This window comes from Mastigoproctus giganteus, chromosome 5 (assembly GCF_048544385.1).
Source record: "Mastigoproctus giganteus isolate SK-2022 chromosome 5, ASM4854438v1, whole genome shotgun sequence".
Lineage (NCBI taxonomy): Eukaryota > Metazoa > Arthropoda > Arachnida > Uropygi > Thelyphonidae > Mastigoproctus > Mastigoproctus giganteus.
In genome coordinates, this window is record NC_143579.1 from 220,748,629 (window position 1) to 220,773,046 (window position 24,418).

Genomic DNA, 24,418 nt, shown 5'->3' on the forward strand with positions numbered 1-24,418 from the left:
CCAACATGTTCCAGCTTATACAGTAACCTCTCATGAGGGACTGAGTCAAATGCCTTGCTAAAATCCAAATAAACTATGCTGAAATTGTTCCCAAAATTCAGCTCACCAGTAACTGTATCAAAATAGCTATGTTAGTTGAATATGATTTTCCCTTAACAAAACCATGTTGTGTGTTATTCAGAATGATATACCTATCTAAATGTCCTTGGGTCACACTCAATCATTGCTTCTAAGTTTTTCCCCTACCACTGAAGTCAGACTAACCGGTCTGTCGTTACCAACCACCTTTATGTATTGGCGATGTTTGCACTCTCAATCCAAAGGAATCTCTTTTGAGTCCAAAGATATCCTCGTAATTAACTTCAGTGGTTCAATACATTCCCTGGCATCCTCCCTCAAAATTACTGGGTATATGCCATCAACTCAGGGAGCCTTACTTGCTTTTATGCTCAAAAATTTTCCAATAAACAGTCATCTGTAATTTCGAAATCACTAAGTTCATATAAGTCAGCCTCTTTTCAGCATGAAGGGTCTTTCTTCAGGAAAGATAGATGCAAAAGTACCTGTTCAATTCATCCGCAACATCAGGCGGGTTGTCTAAGACTTTCCCACACCCAGTGTGCAAGGATCCAATCTGGTTTGCATTTTTGTTTCCTGTATTCACATACATGAAAACTCCTTGTCCCCATTCTTTGCTCATATCATATTAACAATACTAAAAACTAACTGCAACAATGTGAACAACATATGAAACAAAAATAAATTAAAAAGAGTCTTTTGCCTTCCATCGCGGTGCTAATTAGTGGTCAATCTGTTTTAATTTACTTTTGTTTCATATATTGCTCATGTCCAGAACTTATTGTTTGAATTGTTAATGTGATATTCCAGTATATTCAGTCTCAGTGATTTTTTTTAAAGGGACACAGAAATAAAATCAGTAATCATAAAATTTGTAGTGACAGTGATCATTATAAACCTCATCAGGAAAATAATGAAATTACTGGTTAAAGAAGTAATGCAGGACCATTTGGACAGGCATGGAATTATACTGCACTCACAGCATGGACTTGTCAAGGGGTGATCTTGTCTAACCAATCTGATAGGCTACTATGATGCAGTGACCAAGTAACTGGATGCAAAAAATAATTGTGACATCATATGCTTGGATTTCAGGAAAGCTTTTGATACTGTTCCAAATAAAAGACTGCTGTATAAACTGGAGCAATGTGGCATAAAGGACAAGTTATTGTTATGGATAAAGGGATGGTTAAGTGGAAGAAGAGTAGTTATCAATAGGCACTGCTCTTTGTAAACTAATGTTATTAGTGGAGTTCCCCAGGATTCAATGCTGGGCCCATTGCTGTTTTTAATATTTATCAATGATGTTGATATTCTTAAACAATATTGATGAAAGTATATCAAACTTAATGTCTAAGTTTGCAGACGATACAAAGGTTGGCAGGGTGTTTAACGACAGTCATCAGTGTGAGCTACTGCAACAAAATCTAGGAAAATTGGATCGATGGGCTGAGAAATGGCTGCTGCAGTTAAACATTGATAAATGCAAGGTACTGCATATGGGTAGCAGTAACCCCCAAAGTAATTCAATAGTGTGGTACTACACTCAAGGTTGGAGAATGAAAAAGACCTGGGGGTAATTGTGCAGTCAGAAATGAAATTCTCTGACAGTGCAGACATGCTGCCAGGACAGTTCATGGGGATTTGTCAGTGATATACAGAAACTTTGCGAGCAGGGATAAATTTGATCAGCTTATCCATTTCATTGATGACCATATCCATCTTGCCTTTTTTTAAACTTTTTACGTTCCATGTGGCCACGTTTACCCTCTTCTTTCTTAAATTTAATTTTGCAGGGCACACAGTGGCATCCAGGATCTGGTTAACAGCAGCTTTTGGAGTTGTTTTTGTTGTGGTCTCTGTGACATCAGATAATATGGTGGTATGCCATTGCCTACCACATGGCTGATTTTGAAAGGGGCCAGCTTTAATCATAGGAAGAGTCATCATGCATCTCACGAGATGCTCAGGAAGAGAAAGTTGACTACAGCAGAGCCCTGCTTATTGCAGAAAGGCTGATTACAGCTGGCTTTCACCTGGTTTCCAGAGGTCGTTGTTTATATATAAATATATACAAAGGGTACTAGGAAAGTTTTGCAATACAGCTTTGTTTATTTAATTTTTTCAAAGTAATTTCCTCTACATTCAATACACCTCTCCATCCTCCAAAACCAATCTTTAAACCAGTTTTGCCAAGTTTCACTAGGGAGTAAAGCACACTCGTTGTCCCAAGCCCATAGAAGGTCCTCATCACTGGAAAACCGCCTCCCTTTTAGCTTCATTTTCACATGCGGGAACAGTGCAAAGTCGCAGGGAGCAAGGTCTGGTCTGTAGGGAGGGTGCTCGAGAAGTTTCCGTCCTGTCGTGGTCAAATATTCGGTGCAGGCTTTGGCGCGGTGAGCTGCAGCATTATCGTGATGGAGGTACCAGGTGTCCATTCTTGACTTTGGCCGCAGGTTCTTCATAGATCCAATGACTTTAGGCAGGCATTGTTCAGTATACCACTTAGCTGTGACTGTCTTCTGCGTGTCCAAAACGACACGTTCCACAATTCCATTCGATTTGAAAAATACAGCTATCATTTTCTTCTTTACAGATCGGGATTTTCTGACAATTACGGGTGTGTCATCATCATCAAAGACCCAAACTTTGTTTTGAGCCTTGGTCGGCAGATCGTAATAGTACAGCCAAGCCTCGTCACCTGTCACGATGTTGTTCACATACCGAGATTGGCCCTCATCAAACTTTTTTAACATCTCCCGGCACCAAGTCACACGTCGTGTCATCTGCTCTTCAGTCAGTTGATGCGGCACCCAGAGAGAACAAAGTTTCTTCACGTGCAAATGATCTTGCAGAATCGAACGAATTGCTGGTGCATTTAGGCCCAAAGTATCCTCTATCTGTTGGTAGGTCACTCGCCTGTTTTCGTCAAGCATTTTCCTCACAGCAGTAACGTTTTCCTCCGTAACTGACGTTCATGGTCTTCCCGGCCTCTCAGAATCCTCCAGAGTGAAATTTCCCCTTTGGAATTCTCTATACCACCTGAATATCGTTGTACGATGTGGACAATCATCATCTAGTGCAAGAGTCATTTCTTCTAAGCACTGGTCTATGGTTAAACCACGCACGAAATTATACCGCAAAACTGTCCTTATCTCATTTCGTGACCACGATGCCATCGCAAGCACTTTACACTCTCACTACTAATGAATAACTGAGCCCATCGACTTGGCGCGGCGGCTACTATGCACGTATGAACATAGTCTCAACATGCAGCAACAAGCAGCTTCCTGTGATTCATTGTTGCGTCATATTGCAAAACTTTCCTAGTACCCTTTGTATATATATAACTGATAATAAATATTAAATTAAAATCAAATTAAAACATATGCCAGTAGTATGGCAAAACTGTAGAGCAAAAATTTAACATAAAAATTAAATCAATGGGGAGGGGGAAAGTAAAAGTAACAAGACAGAAACTGTAGCTGAAAGCCTCCAAATAATTTAGAAATTCAATTAAATCCAATTAATAGCAAATCCATATTAAAACTTAAAATATAAGGCCAATTATATAGAAATTTAGCGGAACCTCCCTAGTAGAGTACCAGTTCCAAGAGACATGAAATATCACCAAAAAGGAGCTAAACGAACTACTAAAATAAAACAAAATAATAGACTGACCATTATGGGGCACAAAAGTTTGGGAACCTCTGAGCTAGACTGTTTTTTTAACAGCATGTCAGAGAAAGTACTAGGAGCAAAAAAATTCTAGACCTTATCATTATGGTTTTCCCAAATTCTATGGCTAAAGGTTTTCCCAAATTCTGTTCTTCAAAAACTTTCTGATTGGTCAGTGCTTAACAAACTTACTATTTCTCACAGTAAAACTTGTATGATGGTCTTTAAAGGCACCCTTTCGCCAACTTGCCCACCTCTTAAAAAAATTAATGGTAAATCTCTCCCTTTTGTAACTACCACAAAATTCCTTGGATTACTGATTGATCGCCTTATCTTTCTTCCTTGTCTGAATTATCTGTCTTATAAAGTGAGAAAATCTGTCTTTCAAATTGTTCACATTTCCCATCAGGACTGGGGTCTGAACCGTAAGGTTTTGCATACACTATACAAAGCTGTTATTTTACCAATTACCACTTATGCTGCTGCAGCCTGGTTTAGACTAAATTGCTTGCAGTTCAGTCCAAGCTTGGTTCAATCCAACACAGTTTCCTCCTAATATTAGTTAGGGCATGTAGAACCATGTCTACATCTGATGTACAAGTTCTATTTGGTTCACTAAATTTAGACTTATCTAATTTACTATGGACTTTCTTACTTCATTTGTAAAGGCTTCCTTGCAGAATTCAATGGAATACAAACTGACATGTTCTCCAATTCTAAACAAGAAAAACAACGAATTTTAAATATTCTTCATGACCATTGGCAACTTTGCTGGCTGATTCCCAAAAATGCTTAATTACAAAATTATTTATTCTAGAAGTTACATGTTAATAAAAACTCATAAATGGTCTTCTCCCAGCATGTTTTCTAGCTTTCTTTTAACAGGACACAGTTTTCCTTAAATTTTAAACTTTCCTCTTTCCACCTTTCCAACTCCAAACTTTGTCTTTGCGGTTCTGTTGAGGATTCTAACCACGTTCTTTTTCTTTTACCCTATTTACAATGAATTCCATTCACAGTTACTGTCTGTCACTCCTGGTCAGGAATCTGTGTTCATTTCCTCTGCTACTTTCTTTCAGTCCTTTCAGAATTTCTCACACTCTGTCTTTCTTAAAAGACAACAGTTATTGTCGAATTATAAACCTATTTTATATTATCAATCAATATTTTAATATTAATTTAATTGATAATGTTTTATATTATCAATAAATTGTGTTCTTTTTTTTTTTTTTTTTGGTAGTTGTTGGCGCATCAGCTTCTGTGGCCATAATGCACCTCCCAAGGTTTTTGCAGTACTTTGATCCAAGCCCGAGGCGGGATTCGAACCCGCGACCTTTAGGTTGCCAGGCAGGTACTTTACCCACCCGGCTAGCCCGGTCGGCAAAATAAATTGCGTAAATTGTGTTTAAGTTTATATTTAAATAGCAACTTGTTTCCTTAGATTTCGTGGTAAAGTATGACAATAATATAATTTATGTCATAATTTTGAAAAACTTATTGTGCTGAACACTCTTTCATGTCTTGAATTGATTGGACATTAATTACTGGACTAGGGTATTTATCAACTGTAACGGTTACCCCCCCCTTTTTTTTTTTAATATTTTATTTTTTTTTGTATAAATTCTTTGCATATTTGTTTAATTCTGTACACCTTTGTATATTTTGTATCTAGATAGTATGAATCAGAGCTGTAATACTCAATATGTTCTACGTTGATAATAATATTAGTAAATTAATAAGAGGAGTTTACCTCAATATAGTACATGGAACACTTCCGTATGATACCCTCCAGAAATTAAAACGGAAAAAACGAAAAAATCGACAACTTACCGGTACATTAAAGTAAAATATAAATAATTAAAGTAAAATATAAATAATTAAATAATCAATTTAACACAATTCAAAATCAATTCAAAACAATTAAAATTCAAATTAACGCAATTAAAAGAATCTAACGAAAATATTCAAAACGATTTTCCTTCCTGAAGCTGACAATGCTTTTCGACCGACTGTCGTGATCACAGGAATGAAAATTCCTGTGATCACGACAGTCGGTCGAAAAGCATTGTCAGCTTCAGGAAGGAAAATCGTTTTGAATATTTTCGTTAGATTCTTTTAATTGCGTTAATTTGAATTTTAATTGTTTTGAATTGATTTTGAATTGTGTTAAATTGATTATTTAATTATTTATATTTTACTTTAATTATTTATATTTTACTTTAATGTACCGGTAAGTTGTCGATTTTTTCGTTTTTTCCGTTTTAATTTCTGGAGGGTATCATACGGAAGTGTTCCACGTACTATATTGAGGTAAACTCCTCTTATTAATTTACTAATATTTTGTATCTGTATAATTTCATATTCTGCATTTGTATAACTGTAAATTTCCTGTATAATTTCTTCTGTCTCAAACAGTTTGAATAACTATTTGTTTAAAGATGTATAATTATCTGGATAATTCCTTCTCTTGCAAACAGTTGAGTGATTTTAACTATTTCACATTATCTATCTCTAATTGGTTCCTCTAATTTTTAAATAAGTCTAATTCTAAACAAAATTTCCTTCAGTTTGAATTCCTAATGTAACCTGAAATGATTTCTTCATGTTTACCTTGTTATTATACCTACAGGAATCTCGTCTATCACCACAGCAAAAGACGACAGAGTTGAACTGACGTTCCAGGTGCCGCCATTCATCAGGCACGGCACATATACTACTAGACCTCATCATTATCCAAAAACCAGATGACTTCATAGAGCTCAGAGTACAGAAAATTAAGAAGTGATCACAAAGTTGATGAGGAAAGAGGTACCAGTTGTTAAAGTAAAAGGAATGGATGTTAATTTCATTAAAGAAAATTATGACAGCTTAAAGTGCTACACAGCTTCTATCACACACTAGGGAGATGGCACGAAGTGCAAATATGTTAAAATCAGGGTATACCATTAAAGCAATAGTTACAGAAATCAAGAATGCATATATACCATTAAGAAAACATTACATGAGGAGGATGCTGAGATGGATGAATAATGAGGTTGACAGTTTAAGAGAGCAAAAAAAGGGTTGGCATGTGAAAACTACAGAGCAATAAACAGAACTGAAGCCTAAAGCAGCTACCAGTTGATTTGTAACAGAAACAGAAAAGATTAGGTTGGCAAAGGCAGATTATGATTATGAGAAATTGCTGCCTAAGAGAGAGGCATAGAATGAGGACAAGCAGTTTTACACTTATTTAAATTTGAGGGACAAAGGGAAAGTCTTTGATAGCCCAGCTGAGCTAGGGAGAAACTGTGCAAGTGACACTAATATAGGGAGAAACTGTGCAAGTGACACTAGAAGCATGAAATTAGCAATACTGAAAATTCACATTATTTATAATAAAAACATTCAAGCCTTAAGGCAAGTTTGATGGCATATACCCATCTGGAGTTAACAGCATATACCCAGTAATTCTGAGGGATGCAGTAAGAGAGTGCACTGACGATTAACATTAATTATTAAGCCATTAATGGACTCAGGAAGAATTCCCCTGGATTGGAGAAGTACCAATGTATCGCCAATACATAAATGCAGTTCTAAGAATGAAGTGGGTAACTATTGATCAGTCAGTGTGACTTCTGTGGTGGGGAAAATCATGGAAGCAATTATCAAGAATGCAGCACAATCATTTTGATAGAAATGGAATTCTGAAGAATAGCAGAAGAAGAAGAAAAGGATTTGGGAAATATGATTGGACTAAAGCTCTTTAAATAGTAGAGCCAGGCAGCAAGGGAGGCTCGATGCTACATCCTATTGATGATTTATCATACATTTGCTTGTAGAGATAGGTAGATCATAATTCCACTGTACAACCACACTTGGAACACTGCACTCCAGTATGGAGACTGCGCCTAAAAAAAAAAAAAAAAAAAAACTGGTTCTTGGATGTGTCCAAAAACAGACATTGTACCTGATGAGATTGGCAAAAGGCATCCAATATGATGAAAGGCTTTGAATATGTGGGTACAGAACATGGTAACTAGGCACTATGGTAACTTTCCCATAGTAATATAGTAACTATGGGAGAGTTAATTGAGGTTGTATAAGGATCTGAGAGGAGAATGTAAAATGAATGAAGGTGAAATTTTGACTGTTATGATTCCAGAACTAGGGGGCCATAAATTCAAATTATGGTGGAAGAGGTTTAGACTAGATTGCAGAAGTTTCCTTTCAGCCAGTGAGTTGCTTATTACTGGAACTTATATCTCCACAGGTGGTTAAGGCTGACAGCTTGGAAATATTCAAAGGTCAGCTGGATAACTACCTACAGGAGAGAATCAAAAAAGTAGTTTATTTTATTTTATTATTTATTTTTTTGGTTGGTGAAGCAAGAGCTTTAGGATTCCTTGAACCATATGGCTAATACTAATATGCAAGGTGTTCCAATTAAAAGGCAATGAGACCTATTTCTCTTATTTTTTTGGTTTAAGCTATTTTTCACCTGGACATATTTGGACTGAAATTTTCAAATTTGTGTTAAAATTGGACTAAGGATTATCATTTAAAATTACAACGTTTAAATTAAAATTTTTCCTAATAAACTATATGTTTTTCTCAATGGGAAAGTTGTCCATCATCCTCGGCTTAGTCTAAAAATATCATCAGTACATTTCTGAAAAGAGCACAAATTACTTTACTTAAAAAAATAAATAAATAAATATGCAAATAATAATAATAACACCATGGTTACAGTGTATGGAGAGACAACACACTACCAAACAAATGTGAAGGAATAACAATGGAAGCATGTGAAGGAATAGAAATGAAGAGTGTACTGAGAAGTAAACATCCCACACACAACAGTTGTTTGTTTTGTTTTTTCTACAAATAAAATTGGTTTATGTATGTTTCAGAAGTACAGAGATATCATTTTTAGACCAAACTGAAGACAGGGAAATATTTTCCCACTGAGGGGAAAAACAGTTAATTAGGAAGTTTTAATTTAAAAAATGTAAAATCTAAATGGCAATTTTAACAAAAAATTATACTGAACGGTGTGCAAAATATATATATAAATACAAAATACACTCAAAAATATAAGTGACTAATAATATATAATAAATTTTTATTTATAAAAATTTATATATTTATATATTGTTTGTAAAATAATGAGTTTACCTGAATATAGTACGTAGAACATTTCCGTATGATACTCTCCAGAAATTAAAATGAAAAATTTTTTTTCGTTTTAATTTCTGGAAAGTATCATACAGAAGTGTTCTACGTAGTATATTGAGGTAAACTCCTCTTATTATTTTACAAATATTAATATCAACATAGAACGTATTGAGTATTACAGCTCTGATTCATACTATCTAATTTATATATTGTTTATAAATCTTTTTCAATAAACTCCCATTTTAACACTTCTGCTCATATAGCTCTCCACTTTTAACACACTTTTCTACAGATCCCATAGTCACTCCTATAATTAAAAATGCATGTTATAGCATAGGCGTGACCATGGGATCTGTAGCGCATTTTTTCTTTTCTTGCTTGTACTGGAATCTGTACATGTTTGATATAGTATCAATAAATTTCATTAATGACAACATTATTATTATGGTAATACTAATCGTGTTTATAATACTCAAGACATTTTTAGTTTAATAAAAATCTTTGAAAAATTTTCATTCTTTTTAATAGTTTACAAAAAAGGTTGGTGCCAGATGAAATCATCGTAGCAAACATAAAACACAGTGCAGGTTTTCAACTTGCACATAAACCATTGCTTCATAAATAGCACAAAAAAATAAAATAAACTCTGAAACAATCAATGTTATAACACTGGTCAACACATAAAATGTTACAAAAACAAAAATACCCAATCATGAGTAATTTCATGCTGCTGAACACGAAAATCACATTAAAATATGTCAGTTGTCTCTTGTTTTCAAATTAGTTGGGATCTTGTATTAGGGAGTTAATCTACATTATCAACTACGGCTCTTGGCAAAACGCAGGGGAATACCACAGTTTCAGTACCACCATGCGCTTATCACATGATCGGCAACTGACACCTCAAATGCACCTTCAACTACGTAGCCAAGTGGTCAGAAGCGCGAGTGCAATAACACATACTCTGAGTTTACCGGGATTCAAGCCCGTGACTGCTAAATACGACTAACATTTGTATTGATTGATTTATTGTAAACTCCACTGACCTGGTGGTAGTGCCGGAGTATAAACAGGAACATTTATATGTGTCACGTAAGATTAATATGCCCTGTAATTGTGTAAATAGTCTGGATAACTTCTGTTACATATATAGAGAAGTCACGTTAGCTTAAAGAAAGCGTCCCTTAATTCAAGCCATAAAAAAGCCTACTTCTTGTACTTTGGATGTAAAGTAGGCGACTAGGACAAGAACTGGGCTCCATACATAAGCTGCACTACCTGTTCATCAAAACTCAAAATAGGTAAATTGAAAAGGATGTTTTAAGCCTTTTGCAGTGCCCATGATATGGAGGGAGCCAACAAATCATGTCACAGACTGTTACTTCTGTGTGGTACCTCCTATTAGAAAAGGGGATAACAATGAAGAAAAAGTGGACAGTGATACAGTAATACCCCGAAGTTACGCGATAGGTGGGTCCGACGAAAATCACTTAAGTCGAATTCGCGTAAGTTGGGGTACAACCTTGCATATAAATACATATAAATTTTGTTTAATTGGGACCAAAGACTAACAAAAACACTAGTTTAGAAGAAAAATATTAATAAAATTGCAGTTCTTTATACATATTAATACAAAATATGTATTAAAAAAATAAATGACTTACGTAAAAAAGTCATTTCGATGTCGATGGCTTCATAAAATCTGACAAATTCGTCTGACAACACAGCGCCTTCTTTTTTTCACGCAGAATTTCTTCGTAGCAAGCTAATAATTTTTTTATTCCTTGCTTTGTAGCTATAACGCGTTCTTCGTTGGAGTCTGTGTTTTCTAAAATTTTTAAGCCCTTTACAATTGAGCCCTTTTGAATTTTCAACCTGACAAGTTTGCAATTGTCATGTGCTTTTCGCCGTTGCTTCATTTAGGCCTGTAGCATGTGCAATATCACATGGTCTTTCATTTCGCTCAAAGCGTTTCACAATTTCATATTTTTTCTCTATCGACAGAGGCGGACTGGTCATAAGCCTTACCGGGGAAACCCCGGTGGGCCGGTGTGATTTTGGCCATAAACCATAGTATGAGGCCACTATAAATTTTCGCGGGTAAGAATTTTTGATCCAGTCCGCCTCTGTTTATCGATAATTGCTTTTCTTTTTCTCTCTGAATCTGCAGTGTCTTCACCAGTACGCTTCCTTTTCACACCTTTTAAGTATTTTACTCATTTTTAGGGACTAAAGCACAATTACAAAACGTGGAGGCACGCTTGATAAGCATAAACAAAGCTGCGCGTATGTAGCAACTGAATAAACAACACCATAAAGGCAGAGATACACTATTAACACCTCACATTTCTAGGGGTTACTACCATAAAACAATAAAAATCCAGTTGCGTTTCTGCTAGTGGAATCTGTTATAAACTGGTAGTAAACTCGATCTAATTGCATATCGATAGCTGGAATTGTGTTGGTTTTTACGTTGTTATGTAAAATGTGTTTCCCCTTCACTGATATAAAACACAAATACATTTTCAGAATCTTCTCTTCATTCCTATTGTGTTGCGTTCGGTTGGGGTGATTCTGCGTTCGACTGCCATTTCTTGTAAACACAAAGGCGAATCGTGCATATGCCAATTCGGTTCGTGTTATATTATAAGATATTGGTACCGTATTTATAAATACGGTGTATGATCGAATTCGTGTAGTGTAAACACGTGTTATACGAGGACTGACTGTATACGGCTCAACCGACGCGATCCATTTCTCTCGTGAAAACGATGTAATTTCCGACAAAAGTTGAGCTCGAATTCGAACGCACACATATAAATACGATAGTTGGAATACAAATTCTTGTATATTTGTGCAGCTCATGCGCAGCAAAGTTGAATTTTATTCATCTTTCGCTCTCATTCTCCGCCGTCGCACCGTATATCGATAACATATGAAAAACGACATTGAAGATAGTGGGCGGCAGTGTTGCCAAACGAAAAAATCAAGAACCGCGTAACTCCGAGTTCGCATAAGTCGGAGTAGCGTAAGTCAGGGTATTACTGTATACCCAAATATACCATATTTGGGTATATGTGCCTCACAAGGAAGTACTACCCATTCCTGAACCACTCTGATGAAAATGAAGACACTGATGAACATCAACTTGATATACACGAAGTAAAACAGCCGTTTATGTCAAGGGATCTGCCATTTTCTGTGATCTTAATGACCTCATCAGGGATTTCAAACTACCAAAGAATAGGGCAGAGCTTTTGGCCTTGAGGCTACAATGGAATCTTCTAAATCATTCTGTGAAAGTGACAACATTTTGTACTCAAAATAAAGACTATGATAAATTCTATCAATCAGAAAGTGAACTCACTGTCTGTTATGATGTTGATAGTCTAATAGCAGCAATGAACATGTAGCACATTCCAAAGAATGGCAACTATTTATAGATTCTTCTAAGGTTAGCGTTAAGGCTATGTTATTACACAATGGAAATATGCTGCCTTCAATACCTCTTGCATGTGCCATCCACAAAAAAGAAACATATGTATACATTGAGAACATCCTCTTAGTTGTAAACTATCGGAAGTATGAGTGGTGATTTAAAGGTATTTGAAAATATTTGAATACAAGCGAAAGGGTCCTGTGTTTGTTAGTATTTGCAGGTATGTTCGTAGCTACATCTTACTGCCATGTTGAAAACAAGTGCCAATCTGCCATTTTAGCCCTATTTCCGTGTTTAGCAACCCAAAATCTATAAAGTAAACTTCATTTCATTCTTGTAACAAGATATGACCCAAAATTTGTTGTTCAGTGTAATAATGTCAAATACAAAATTTTAAAAATTGTACATAATGTAATGTAATAATGTAATTTTTTTTTTTTTTTGAAAAATGTGATATTTAAAAATGTCATTTTTCATATTTACATTTTTAAATATCGCATTTTTTCAAAAAAAAAAAAAACATTAAAAAATATTGCAATCCATTTGTAAAAGATCAAACATTATATAGAGGAATTTCTATTCTCATAAGATTTAGAAAGAATGGAATTTCCATTCTTTCCAAACCATATTTCAATTTCCACTTGTATACAATTTGGTATTTATATCTAAGGAAAGTCTGAGCTTTTTAAAATACTGAAAGAATATTTGAAATCAGAATAAAATTTTAAAATACTGAAAGAATATTTGAAATCAGAATAAAATTTTAAAATACTGAAAGAATATTTGAAAAACCCACACTAGAATAAATATTAAGAATTATATAAGGCTGATTAATACTTGGTTTTAAATTGCCCAAAACATTGAAAACAAAAGTGTTCATAACTTTTTTTCATCAATTTATTTTCACATAAAAACAATATGAGAGAGATTATTTTGTTTAATTCCCATCATAATATAATAACTACAGTTTTTATAACAATAATATAAATATACACCAAAATAAACAAGCCTTTATTAGTATTAAAATGCAAATTTGTGAAAACTGTTTACTAGTATAAAAATAAAATTCAATCATAATAAAAAAAATTCATTTTAAACATGAATAAATTTTTCTTCAATTGTTTTCTATAAGACCAATATTTAAAAGTTTAGATAAAAACATTAAAGATTATTACCTAGTTGGTTTTTGCAGATGTACATTAACTTTTCTGCAGATGTGAGTTTTGCAATGGTGCACCTTTTATAATACGGATCTGTTTTACCGCTTTTGAAGGGCTGAAAAGAAGAATCATCTATAAATTCCGTCTGCTCCACAACATGGAAAGAAAAATCTACACCTTCATCGGAAGTTTTTGAAACTTCTCCCCAGTAAAGGAAATGATCATTATTTACTACTCTTCCACTAAAATCTGTTTGACTCAAGACTGATATATGATCTGTATAATAATCATCAGCTAAAGGTCGAATGAAGCGATTACAAAGACATGATTTGCCAACACCCGTACTTCCTTTTTCTTTTTCTGTCCCAGATAACCCTACAACAGCTATGTTGAAGAAGCGCTGGGAATCAGACTTTCTGGCCATATCTTAGCTATGGATGGCACATGAACTTTGCCTCTTAGCAGAGTCTTGGGAAAGTTAAATGTTGATAAAAGTGCTTCCGATTAAGGTGTTCATGAGATGAACACCTTCCACAGATTTTCCAGCAGCCTGATGGACCCTTTATTAAATGAGACATGATTATGTATATTCCTTTATCTTGTCTCTATGGTAAAGAACAACAGTATGCTGTAACTATCTTTGATTGCTGATTGACCCGCCATGCTGACCTCTGAAGACTGCACAGCGGGCAAGCCTTGAAAAAAATAAAAATAAATAAATAAACAAAATTCAATAAACTAATATTTAATAATTATCAAATATAAACATTTAATTAAAATATTAAGCCTTAATAAAATTTTATTTAATAAATGTAATTTAAATTAAAATATAAAGCTAATAGAAGTCTGTTCAAAAGAAAGGGCCTATTAAAACATTTAAGGTTTTAATTTCAGAGCGATTTAATGGTTACATTTATCATTTATTTACTCTTACTTCCATTCTGACATATATACAAATTAATAAAGCTTTTAAATGAGTAGTTGCCAAAGTAACTCTATTTTTTTAGCAAATGGCCATGTATTTCTTTATCAGGATTAAAATAAGAGTACAGAGACTACAGTAACAGGATAATCAGGATTCCACTGTATATGAGAAATTGCCAGTTAAATGTAACTTAATTTCCTGAATTTCTATCAGTAAAATGTCATTCCAATATCTGCTCATTGACCAAATTATTGCCTGTTTCCAATACAGTTTAAGTTGCACATAAGCAAATTTACTTGAGTAAGAGGCTGGGTTTTATAATGATTAAATTTCAAGTAAATAAAAAAAAAAATTATTACTCCACTCTTCTAACAATAAAATGTTTTCAGAGGACAGCTGCTAGACAGTTGGCAGACCAAACTATTTTTACACCCCTCAAGCCAGTGAGCTTGAGGGGTGTAAAAATAGTGTATGCAAGTGGCATAGTCTAAGCTTTGTTATGTCAAGAAGCTAGCTATATTCTTGCTGTGTGAAGCCATACCTAAAAATTTCATTACTTCATACATACATGTTGCCCCACCAAGTTGTATATTATCTAATAAATGCATCATGAATAGTAAAACTAACAGAAAAAATATATCTGCAAAAAAGATTCAAAACTCCCAAAAACTTCCTCATTCACTTCACACCGCCTCCGTAGCCAGGTGGGCAAGAGCAGCAGCAGTGCGTAGCACACACTTCTTGATTAGACCAGGGTTCGAGCCAGTGACCACCAAAATATGGAGGATGCAGAAAGGTCAGGAAATTACCACCGCTTATCCCCACAGAGCAATATGGCCTTAGTTGCTAATGCTCCTAAAAACCAAAATAAAAAAATAATAACATTCACTTCACAAATATTGGTGGTCTCAATTCCAATCCCAATCCCAATGATGTCCATTTACTCTTCCTGACAGAATCCCAATTATTAGCTACCTCAGCCACTGCCCATCTCAGTTGTCCTAATTATTCATTGTATGATTCCTTTCATTCAAAGGCAGTACTTGTTCATATGTCCACTTTGATATACCCTGACAAAGACTTACTAATTTGGAATCTCCACTGATCTTCTCTGGCTTAAAATCCTTCTACCCATTTCAGTCAAATTCATCTGTTGACTCTATCATTCTCTCAACTCCAATAATCACTTGGACCTCTTTGACTTCCTTTCTTTGAAACTCAACTTTCTCCAGTCCAACATTCCTAACAATTAGGTAATTTTCCTTTGAGATTTTAATGTTCACAACTCCAAGTAGTTCAGTTTTCTAGTCATAAGGATACAGCTGGCCAAGAATGCTGAAGCATTTGCAATTACTACTGACCTCACACAGATTGTTCATTTAACTAAAAAAATACCAGACAATTCTAACCACATGCCCAATACTCTTGAACTTTTTTTTTTTGTTTCATAAACATCCCTTCCGAGTGCATGGTCAAAGTGAGTAGGCTCTCTAGGCACCTCAAATCACAATTTGGTGATAGTCTCTTTCAGAATTGGACCTTTATCTAGGAGACATTCTCAGCCTCACAGTGGCATTACATAAATGGGAATTGGGATAACCTGTGAGATTCCCATTCTTCTTTTCCATGATTGGATTACTGTTATAAATCCACTGATAACGTTGCTCAGATTGTGTCAGTAAAATATTATTCTTGTAAAGATCACATCCTTCATTCCACAATTCATCTTAAAATCTCATCCTTAAAACCATGGTTTTCCAATAAATGTGCTAAGGCTCTTCAAAATAAGATTGTTGCAATTAGTTTGCATCGAAATCTCCAGGGGTTCATTTTCTGCCTACACCAGAGCTCACAACAATTGTAAAGCAGTCCAAACCATATTTTGAACAGGCTAAGAGTAGGTTGTTTGTTGTTGTTCAAATGGTAGTTGAGCATTCTGGTCTCTTGCTAAAGCTATTAGCCATAATTTTTGCCCATCTCAACTCCCACCTCAGCTAAAGATAAAGCTGACCTGCTAGCATCCTACTTTTCTTCTAATTCTTGTATCGAAAATCTTGGTAAACTTTTGTCCTACCATTCTCGATACACTACACTCAGTGCCTCCTATGGTCTTCCATCAAAACAATGTCAGAAGAATTTTGAACAATCTTGACGCTAAGAAAGCTTCAGGTCATGATGGTATTTATTCACTTTTTTGCAAAACTTGTGAACCTGAGTTTGTTCCTGTTCTGTATCACCTTTCTACATTTTTTTTTTTTTTAATTCCACTGGCATTTTTCCTTCTGCTTCAAAATTTGCTCATATCCAGCCAGTTCTAAAAAAAGGGTGAAAAATTCCTTCATCCAATTATTGTCCCACTGCACCTAGCTCTTTTTTTTTTCCCAACTACTTCTAAACTATCTCAAAACCTTCCACCTGATCAATGATCACCAAAATGGATTCAGTCTGTGTCAATCCACTGGTGATATATTGGCTTAGGTTACCCACCTATGGATGAATTCAATGAAAAAGTTTGGTGAAACCCAAGCAGTTGCTATGTGGAGCAAAGATAACCTAATTTCAATTTTAAAATTTAGTATTGTTTTATATCTCACAAAAAGGAGTCTACAGCACCTATGTTTATCTTCAATGACACCCAGATCTGCAGACAAGATAATATATCTCTATCAAAGATTACTGACTCCTAATCTGTCTTGACATAAGTACATCAAAAATACTACTTCCTCTGCATCTAAAAAACTGGGTTTTCTCTTTCACCCTCAGCATTACTTTTCATCTAAACTAAACATGAGCTTGACACACCCAGGTCCCGAGCTGGATATCATCATTCTTCTCTTTCTTGGCGATTCCCTTCTACTTCTGACTGTTGTTCTCTCTCTCTCTCTCTCTCTCTCTCTCTCTCTCTCTCTCTCTCTCTCTCAGGGTAACTCAGAATTTTTTTTTTTTTTTGGCTGGTGCAGCAAAAGCCTCAGGCTCTCTTGCACCATATGGCTAATGATAATCATAAACACTGTGTACAAATCTCAAATCTGCCTTACCGTGGCATATCGTTTTCACATCTGGGGTCGCACCTGAAAAACCTCTCTCAGGCTCCACATTCAAAAGAAGGCAGACAGGTTAATTAATGACCTGTCTCTTACAAAGACTGTCTCACAGATGTTCTCTGTTTCTTCTGCATGCCCTTTCTATAGATAGCTCCGTGGGAACTGTTCTTCTGAATTTCTCTAATTCCCCTGTTCTCTTCCAAATACAAACACATACTAAAACCAGTCAAAATCCATTTACTATCCAAACTTGAAACTCACAGAAACAACTTTTCTTCTTCTTTATTTATCCCTTCAACTTCAGCTTTCTAGAACAACCTCGCTTCACATGTATTTCCTGAAAATTGCTATCTACAGAAACTCAAGTCTAATGTCAAAAGGTATTTTCAATCTTCACAACCTTCAATACATGCATGATTCTAATACTTTTCATGTTTGCGGTTTTCATAAAATAAAAAAATTTAAAAAATTAAATAAACATGTAATCAGGGCAACTAAAGAAAACTTTAGTGAAGCTGGACTTAAATAATGGTGATATCTGTAATGACTTTTTTTTTCTCCACTTTTTTTTTTTTTAAATGAAATCGTAACAAAAAAAAAAAAAAAAAAGTTCTTGAAATCTATAGTACTCTTGCACTATTGATGGGCTTGAAGCTTAAGGAATATAAGAAAGTTGTTGGCACTGAATGTGAATCAATAGCTTATAATTTTCAGGAAATACACAATATATAAAGTTACTATCTGAGAACGTAAATATACATGAAATACATGAAAAATAGTTAGTTTTGATGAATCTGGACTATAAATAAGTGCTGTCACACACAAATCATGTGTGACAGCACTTATTTATAGTCCAGCATATATCTGGATGGATTTTAAATAGAGAAATCGAAAAACAGATATCAATTCAAGAAAACAATGATGGGTTACTAGAAAAAAAGGAACACCTGGACCAGTCTACCTGGGTATAGGACAAAGATTTTTACAGATATGAGAATAACGTATTCCAAGATAATACAGATAAGTACAGTGTTAAAAAAAAAAGTTATGCAAGCAAAGTACAAAAATCCCCCGACCTCTTTTTTTTATGATGTAGAGCAAGGGGTGGGGAACCTCTCGCCCACTGGCATAATTTCACCACCCATCATATTTGAAATGGCCCACTGATGAAGTCCTCTAAAATGTCATATGAAAAATCGGCATAAGCATTACAGGCAAAACAGCAATTTAATGTTGTTTCAAGCACTCCATAAACAAATTTCTATTAGCCATAATCCTTGTCTCATGACATTAATGAGTCAGAATACGTACAAATTGATGACATAATAGTCACACTATTATTACAGCCAATTTAGCATTTGTTTCTCCCCAAAAGCCAATGTGCACATTGGCTCTGTCTTATTAGGTCTTGTTATTGGTGATGGATAGTCAGTGTTGATTTACATTTTGTCTTTGTTGATTATTGGCTGCATCATTACACATCATTGCAAATTAAGTGCAATAATTTTGAATGCTGGCAACAGTTATGGTTCATTTGCTTATTTCTATTTAAGTCAATATTGTAAAGTGCACAAAAGTAACCCCTTTCTGCAATGACTAGTAATAATAAAAGAAGAACAGCTGCAGGCGAAAGTTCTTTGTTTGATGAAAAATGGAAAAATAATTTTTTTTTTCATGGAAGTAAATGAAAAGTGTGTGTTGTCATTTGTAAAGAACTGGTTGAAGTTCATAAAAAGTACAATCTTGAATGCCACTATTTGGCCAAGTATAAGGAATACAAAAAATTGAATGAGAAAAGAAATTTGTCTAAACTCTGTATTTAGACAAGGTAACATTTTTAAAAGCATCTTTATGCAAACAGCAATCTATTTTCAAAAGGCATAATATTCATGAAAATACATCTGTAGCACAAGCAAGTTATGAAGTGTGTGAGCTAATTGCAAAGAAACTAAAACTCACCACACATTGAAGGGGAGGATGCCATCCTCCCCGTGCTGGTGGGGAGGACGGCGATCCTACCAACTGTGCTACCCACAAGGGTGAGAACTTGACTTTGAAAGAAGAGGAAGAACTTTGTGAGCTGCAGTCTGATCGCACATTCAAGATGAAATTTATTATTATTATTTACTCAATTTATTGCTTATGCTACACCCCTGAACAGCCTTCGGCTAGTAGAGTACCTATATAGTACCCTACTTAGAAAGTACACGTACATAAGCATTAGCTTCTATAAAATAATACAACAAATAACATCCAATACGAGTAAATAAAGCACATACACTCATATATACAGTGATAGAGACAAACACATACGCCTCGTAATATATATAACTAACATACATATAAATAATATTTAAGACATTAATTCTCCTCAGCAGAGAAGCGTAGTAGGATTATTAAAAACAGAGATTCCATCCTGCAGAGGATAATCAGGAAACTGCTACAGCTGTATGTGATGGTACATGTCCTGTATCTTCTGACATCTGTACACTTTATCATCACAGAACTTGTGGGGGTCAATCTTCAGGGTGTTGTACGTTTGGAGGATGTTAGCCAGAAAATATCTTTGAATCATGGTTAAATTCTGTAGCAAGCTTCTTAAGAGAATCCACGAGTCATTGCAAAAGACACAGGACAGCATAGAGCCCACAACAAGATTGTGGACATTTGAGGCATCACGCGGATCGGTGAGGAGCTGACAGAGGTTGTGTAGCTTTCCTGCCATGAGCAAATGATTCCAACAGGTGCAACCAAGGTTTGGATAAATTATAGAACGCGAGATGGTGAAAGGATGGCCATTAAGATGGTTCAACCACCTTAAAATCCAATACTTGATACCCATGAATTTTTTGATGTTAGTGAGGGAAGCATAGGACCAGACTGTTGAATCATACGTGGGAATCGGAACAAGACATGTTTGTATATAGTGAGTGGCAAGTTTGTGATTGTTTACACCGGTACTTTCCTGTCTTACCCACATTGCAGGCAGAGTTTTTGCCTTAGTATTGGCAAAGTGCCGTTGGAAGGTTAGGCCTTCATCCCATGTAAGCCCTAGATCAGTGCGATGTGAAATCTTCTGGTCCTTAATACTATTGATGTATAAGTCTATGTTCAACTTTTTCTTCAAGTTGGTGAAAGATATTTGAGCTGATTTGGTCGGATTTATGGATAGGCCAATATTCTGAAGATAAAGGTCAAGTTCTATTAGGGCAGTGGCATGGGCGTTGATTGAGTCAGATTTGTCCCAGTGTTTGGACAAATCTAACTATCAATGGCCATTCCACAGCTCTAAACTTGACCTGCACTTTTACTGACTAGATTTACTGATCTGGCCCTAGAGAAGTTCTGGATTTCTTTGAAAGAAGAGTATCCTGCCATTCATAGGAAAGCAATGAACATTTTTCTGCAGTTTTCAAATTCTTACATGTGTGAGCAAGCCTTTTCTGGTTTAACAAGCATCAAGAGCAAGGACAGAAACCGTGTCATTTCAGTTGAATGCTTATCTAAGTTCGACCCTGAATTGAGTACTTGTGCAGCAAAAAACAAGCACAGGTTTCACATTAAAGAGGTAAATTTTATTCTTTATTTTTAGTTTCAAAAATAACACTTTTTATGAATATATAGCGTAAAAAAAAGATCAAGAAACCAACACGTGTATTTTGCACCTGCTAGGCCTATATTTGAGCCTGATCATGTCACTCGGTAAGAAAATGTTTTTTCATGATCTTGTATAAAATTGTCTTAGGCTATATTTTCATTGATATTGCTGTGGCTTATGGTTTTAGTAGCTTTACTATTCAACATCATCAATAAATTTTCACGTAAATAACATGAATTAAAATCTATTTACAACCTTTATTTAAATTAAATCTACCAAGCTTACCTTTAGAAAAATTAAATCCCATTTTGGCTTAAGCCAGTTATTTAACAGAATTTTATTGTTTGGCTTATGAGTTTTTAAAATTTATAAAAGGAAAGAAAGAGATTAATTTCGAGAAAAGTCAGCTAAGGTTCACTACCTGTTTTTTTTTTTTTTTTTTTTTAAAGAAAGGATGGCTAAAAAGTCATTTTAAGTTTTAAATAGGGGAAGAAAACTACTCTTACATGTACCACACCTCATTAGCATAATAATAGATAAATGATTAAAAATAGATTTTTCAACAGAAATTTGTGATAAGACTTTTAGGCCTACTGGGATAAGGTAAAAAAATTAAGTAAAAAATTTTAAAAAAAGGAAAAACTGAAGTTTCCTCAACCTGCACTACTGACTTGCATTACAGTTGATATCTTTTGTGGGGAGGGGGAACCACACAAAAAGAGTAAGCTAATAACTTGACCAAAATAAACAGATTCATAGAAATTCTCTATTTGTTGTTGTTGTTTTGGTTTTTTAGGAGCATTGGTGGAACAGACTTCCACCCCTTGTTGTGGAAGTTGATAGCCTAAATAAATTTAAGGCTCGGCTGGACAGGTATTTCGAACGAACGGAGGGGTGAAGTGGAAGGGGTTTTTTTTTTTTTTTAGCTGGTGCTGGATAAGCTTGCTTTCTTGCATCATATGCCTCTACTAATGCTAACTAAGGCCATATTGCTCTGGGGATATGCAGTGGTCATTCCCTGACCTTTTCACATCCTCCGTATTTGGTAGTCACGGGTTCGAACCCCGGTCTAATCAAAAAGCGTGTGCTATGCACTGCTGCTCCTGCCCACCTGGCTACGGAGGTGCCAGAAATTCTCTATTCAAAAGAGCATTGACAATTATTATTGGATTATTATATCTACAACTTACTGATCACGCTAACATACCATGAGCTATAGATATAATAATTTTTATGCAGGGGTTCCCTGAGACCCGAAAATTATTTCAAGGGTTCCTCCAAGGTATGAAGGTTGAAAAAGGCTGGTCCAAGCAAACCAGAGATCCCAAAGTGTGCCACTTGAACACGCCCCAGACCATTACTGACTGTCCACCTACCTGAACAATTCCTTGTTGACATGACGTGTGTGCATAGCTTCATGTGGTTTCCGCCAGATATGCACCCTCCGGTCTGCTTAAAATAACTGGAAAAGGGAATAATCAGACCAGAATAAACGTCTCCAATCATCCAAGGCCCAGTGCCGATGTTCTTTCACCCAGCTGAGGCGTAGAAACCTGTGTCGTGGTGTTAGCAATGGGACTCTGGTGGGTAAGCAGCTTCCATAACCTATTGTGGCTAATGATCATCTGATGATCTTGGTGAAGTTTCTGGCACCACCCTCGCTGAAGTAGGCAGTGATTTATGCCACTGTCGCTCTCCTGTTGGCTGAAACAATGCAAGACAGATTTCTTGGCCCTGTTCATCCACCATCTTTTTTCCACCCACAGCACTGTCCATGATGAGATGTTATTCCAGTAAAGCTGTATTCCCGATACACTCTTGATACTGTTAAACGGTGATAGTGCAATTTCTGTACCACCTCCGCAATAGAGCGACCCATGCATCGGACACCCACTATAATCTCTCTTTCAAAGTCGGTTAACTCACGACATTTATCCATATTGACATCGAATTACTGTCTATGTGAATGCAGTGTACCTATATACCTGCCAAGCAGTGGGTTCGTCCACTAGCGAGAGGGGGTGACAGCGTCTTGTTGCCCAGGAACCAGGTATCCCGTGAATTCTGTCCTTTCAGTGTATTGTACCATTGTGAGGTTCATTGGCTAAGCAAAAGGGTGCATGCTGATGCACTTCTATGAGCTGAGATATGAAGTGAAATTCTTCATGGATATTAAAGGTTCCCACATTATGGAATTAGAGGGCCAAAAGTGGTAATGTGATTTGGTGTTTTTGGTCGATATCACTAGCCACTTAAATGATCTAAATTTGAAATGACAAGAGCCAAATCAGCTTATTATCTCTCTTGTTGTCAATATTAGGAGTATTGAATCAATGCTGCAATTGTTCATAACTACTGAAAAAACAACACTGCATGGTATAAAGTAAAAAATATATTGCTCACCTCCGGAGGATGGAATTAATAAAAAAGAAAATTACAGGTACATCAAGGTAGTACTCTTTAATAAAACATAGGTACAAATTGAGTTAGACTAAATTAAATAAAAATAAAGCAAAACAAAACTTAATTAATTTAGTCTAACTCAATTAGTACATGTGTTTTATTAAAGAGTACTTTCTTGTTTGTACCTGCAATTTTATTTTTTTCTTAATTCCGTTCCTCCGTGAGCAATATATTTTATACATGGTTCCTGGAGTCAGAGACCTCTTTAATCTTACTGCACGGTACATTTTTCAACACCAAAAGAACTTCCTCTTGCTCGGATTACAAACCTGAAGGGGAGGGGGGGGATAAACTGAAATTAAGGAAAGACAGTTGTCAAATAGATGTGCAAAAATTTACCTGCTGAAACAAACTTCCATATGTCATTGTGGATTCAAGGCAGAACTAAACAAACATTTGGAACGAATGGATGGATGAAATGGGAAGGGTTTTTTTTTTTTTGGCTGATGTTGTATAAGATTGCTTTCTTGCATCATATGCCTCTACTAATGCCAACTTAAACCAGAATCGATAGTGGAGTATGCTGCAGAGTGTTACAATCTTTTGAATCAATTTCAATAAAGAGGTTTCAAGATTTACAAAATCATGAACTCGAGACTGTATTTTGTAATTTTATATGTAATTTTTATAAATTCTATGTAGATACTGAAAAATCCACTTCTGAGGAATCATGCACTGAAAATTGCAACGCTGTTTTCTACCACTTACCGATGTGAACAGTTTTTCTGACCATTAAAGCACCAAGAACCACTTGAATTAGTCAAAACTTGAGTGCTAGACTTAAGGATGATAATCTTGCAAGCCAACTAAGAATTGCTGCATCATCAGTGCCATCTAACATCTCTGAGCTTTCCAAAGCAGAGCCAACCTTCTCAT

At 35.4% G+C, this 24,418-nt stretch overlaps 1 protein-coding gene across 17 annotated transcripts in view; it reads right to left on the reverse strand.

The window, feature by feature from the left end:
• RhoGAPp190 (Rho GTPase-activating protein 190) overlaps positions 1-24,418 on the reverse strand; it is a 744,591-nt gene that overhangs the window by 617,541 nt on the left and 102,632 nt on the right. For all 17 annotated transcript variants that reach the window (XM_090374412.1, XM_090374407.1, XM_090374402.1 and 14 more), the window contains exon 2: positions 13,528-14,207. In XM_090374412.1, coding sequence (XP_090230538.1) covers positions 13,528-13,936 — 409 coding nt within the window. In that variant the 5' untranslated portion in view covers positions 13,937-14,207. The remainder of the gene's footprint in view (positions 1-13,527; positions 14,208-24,418) is intronic.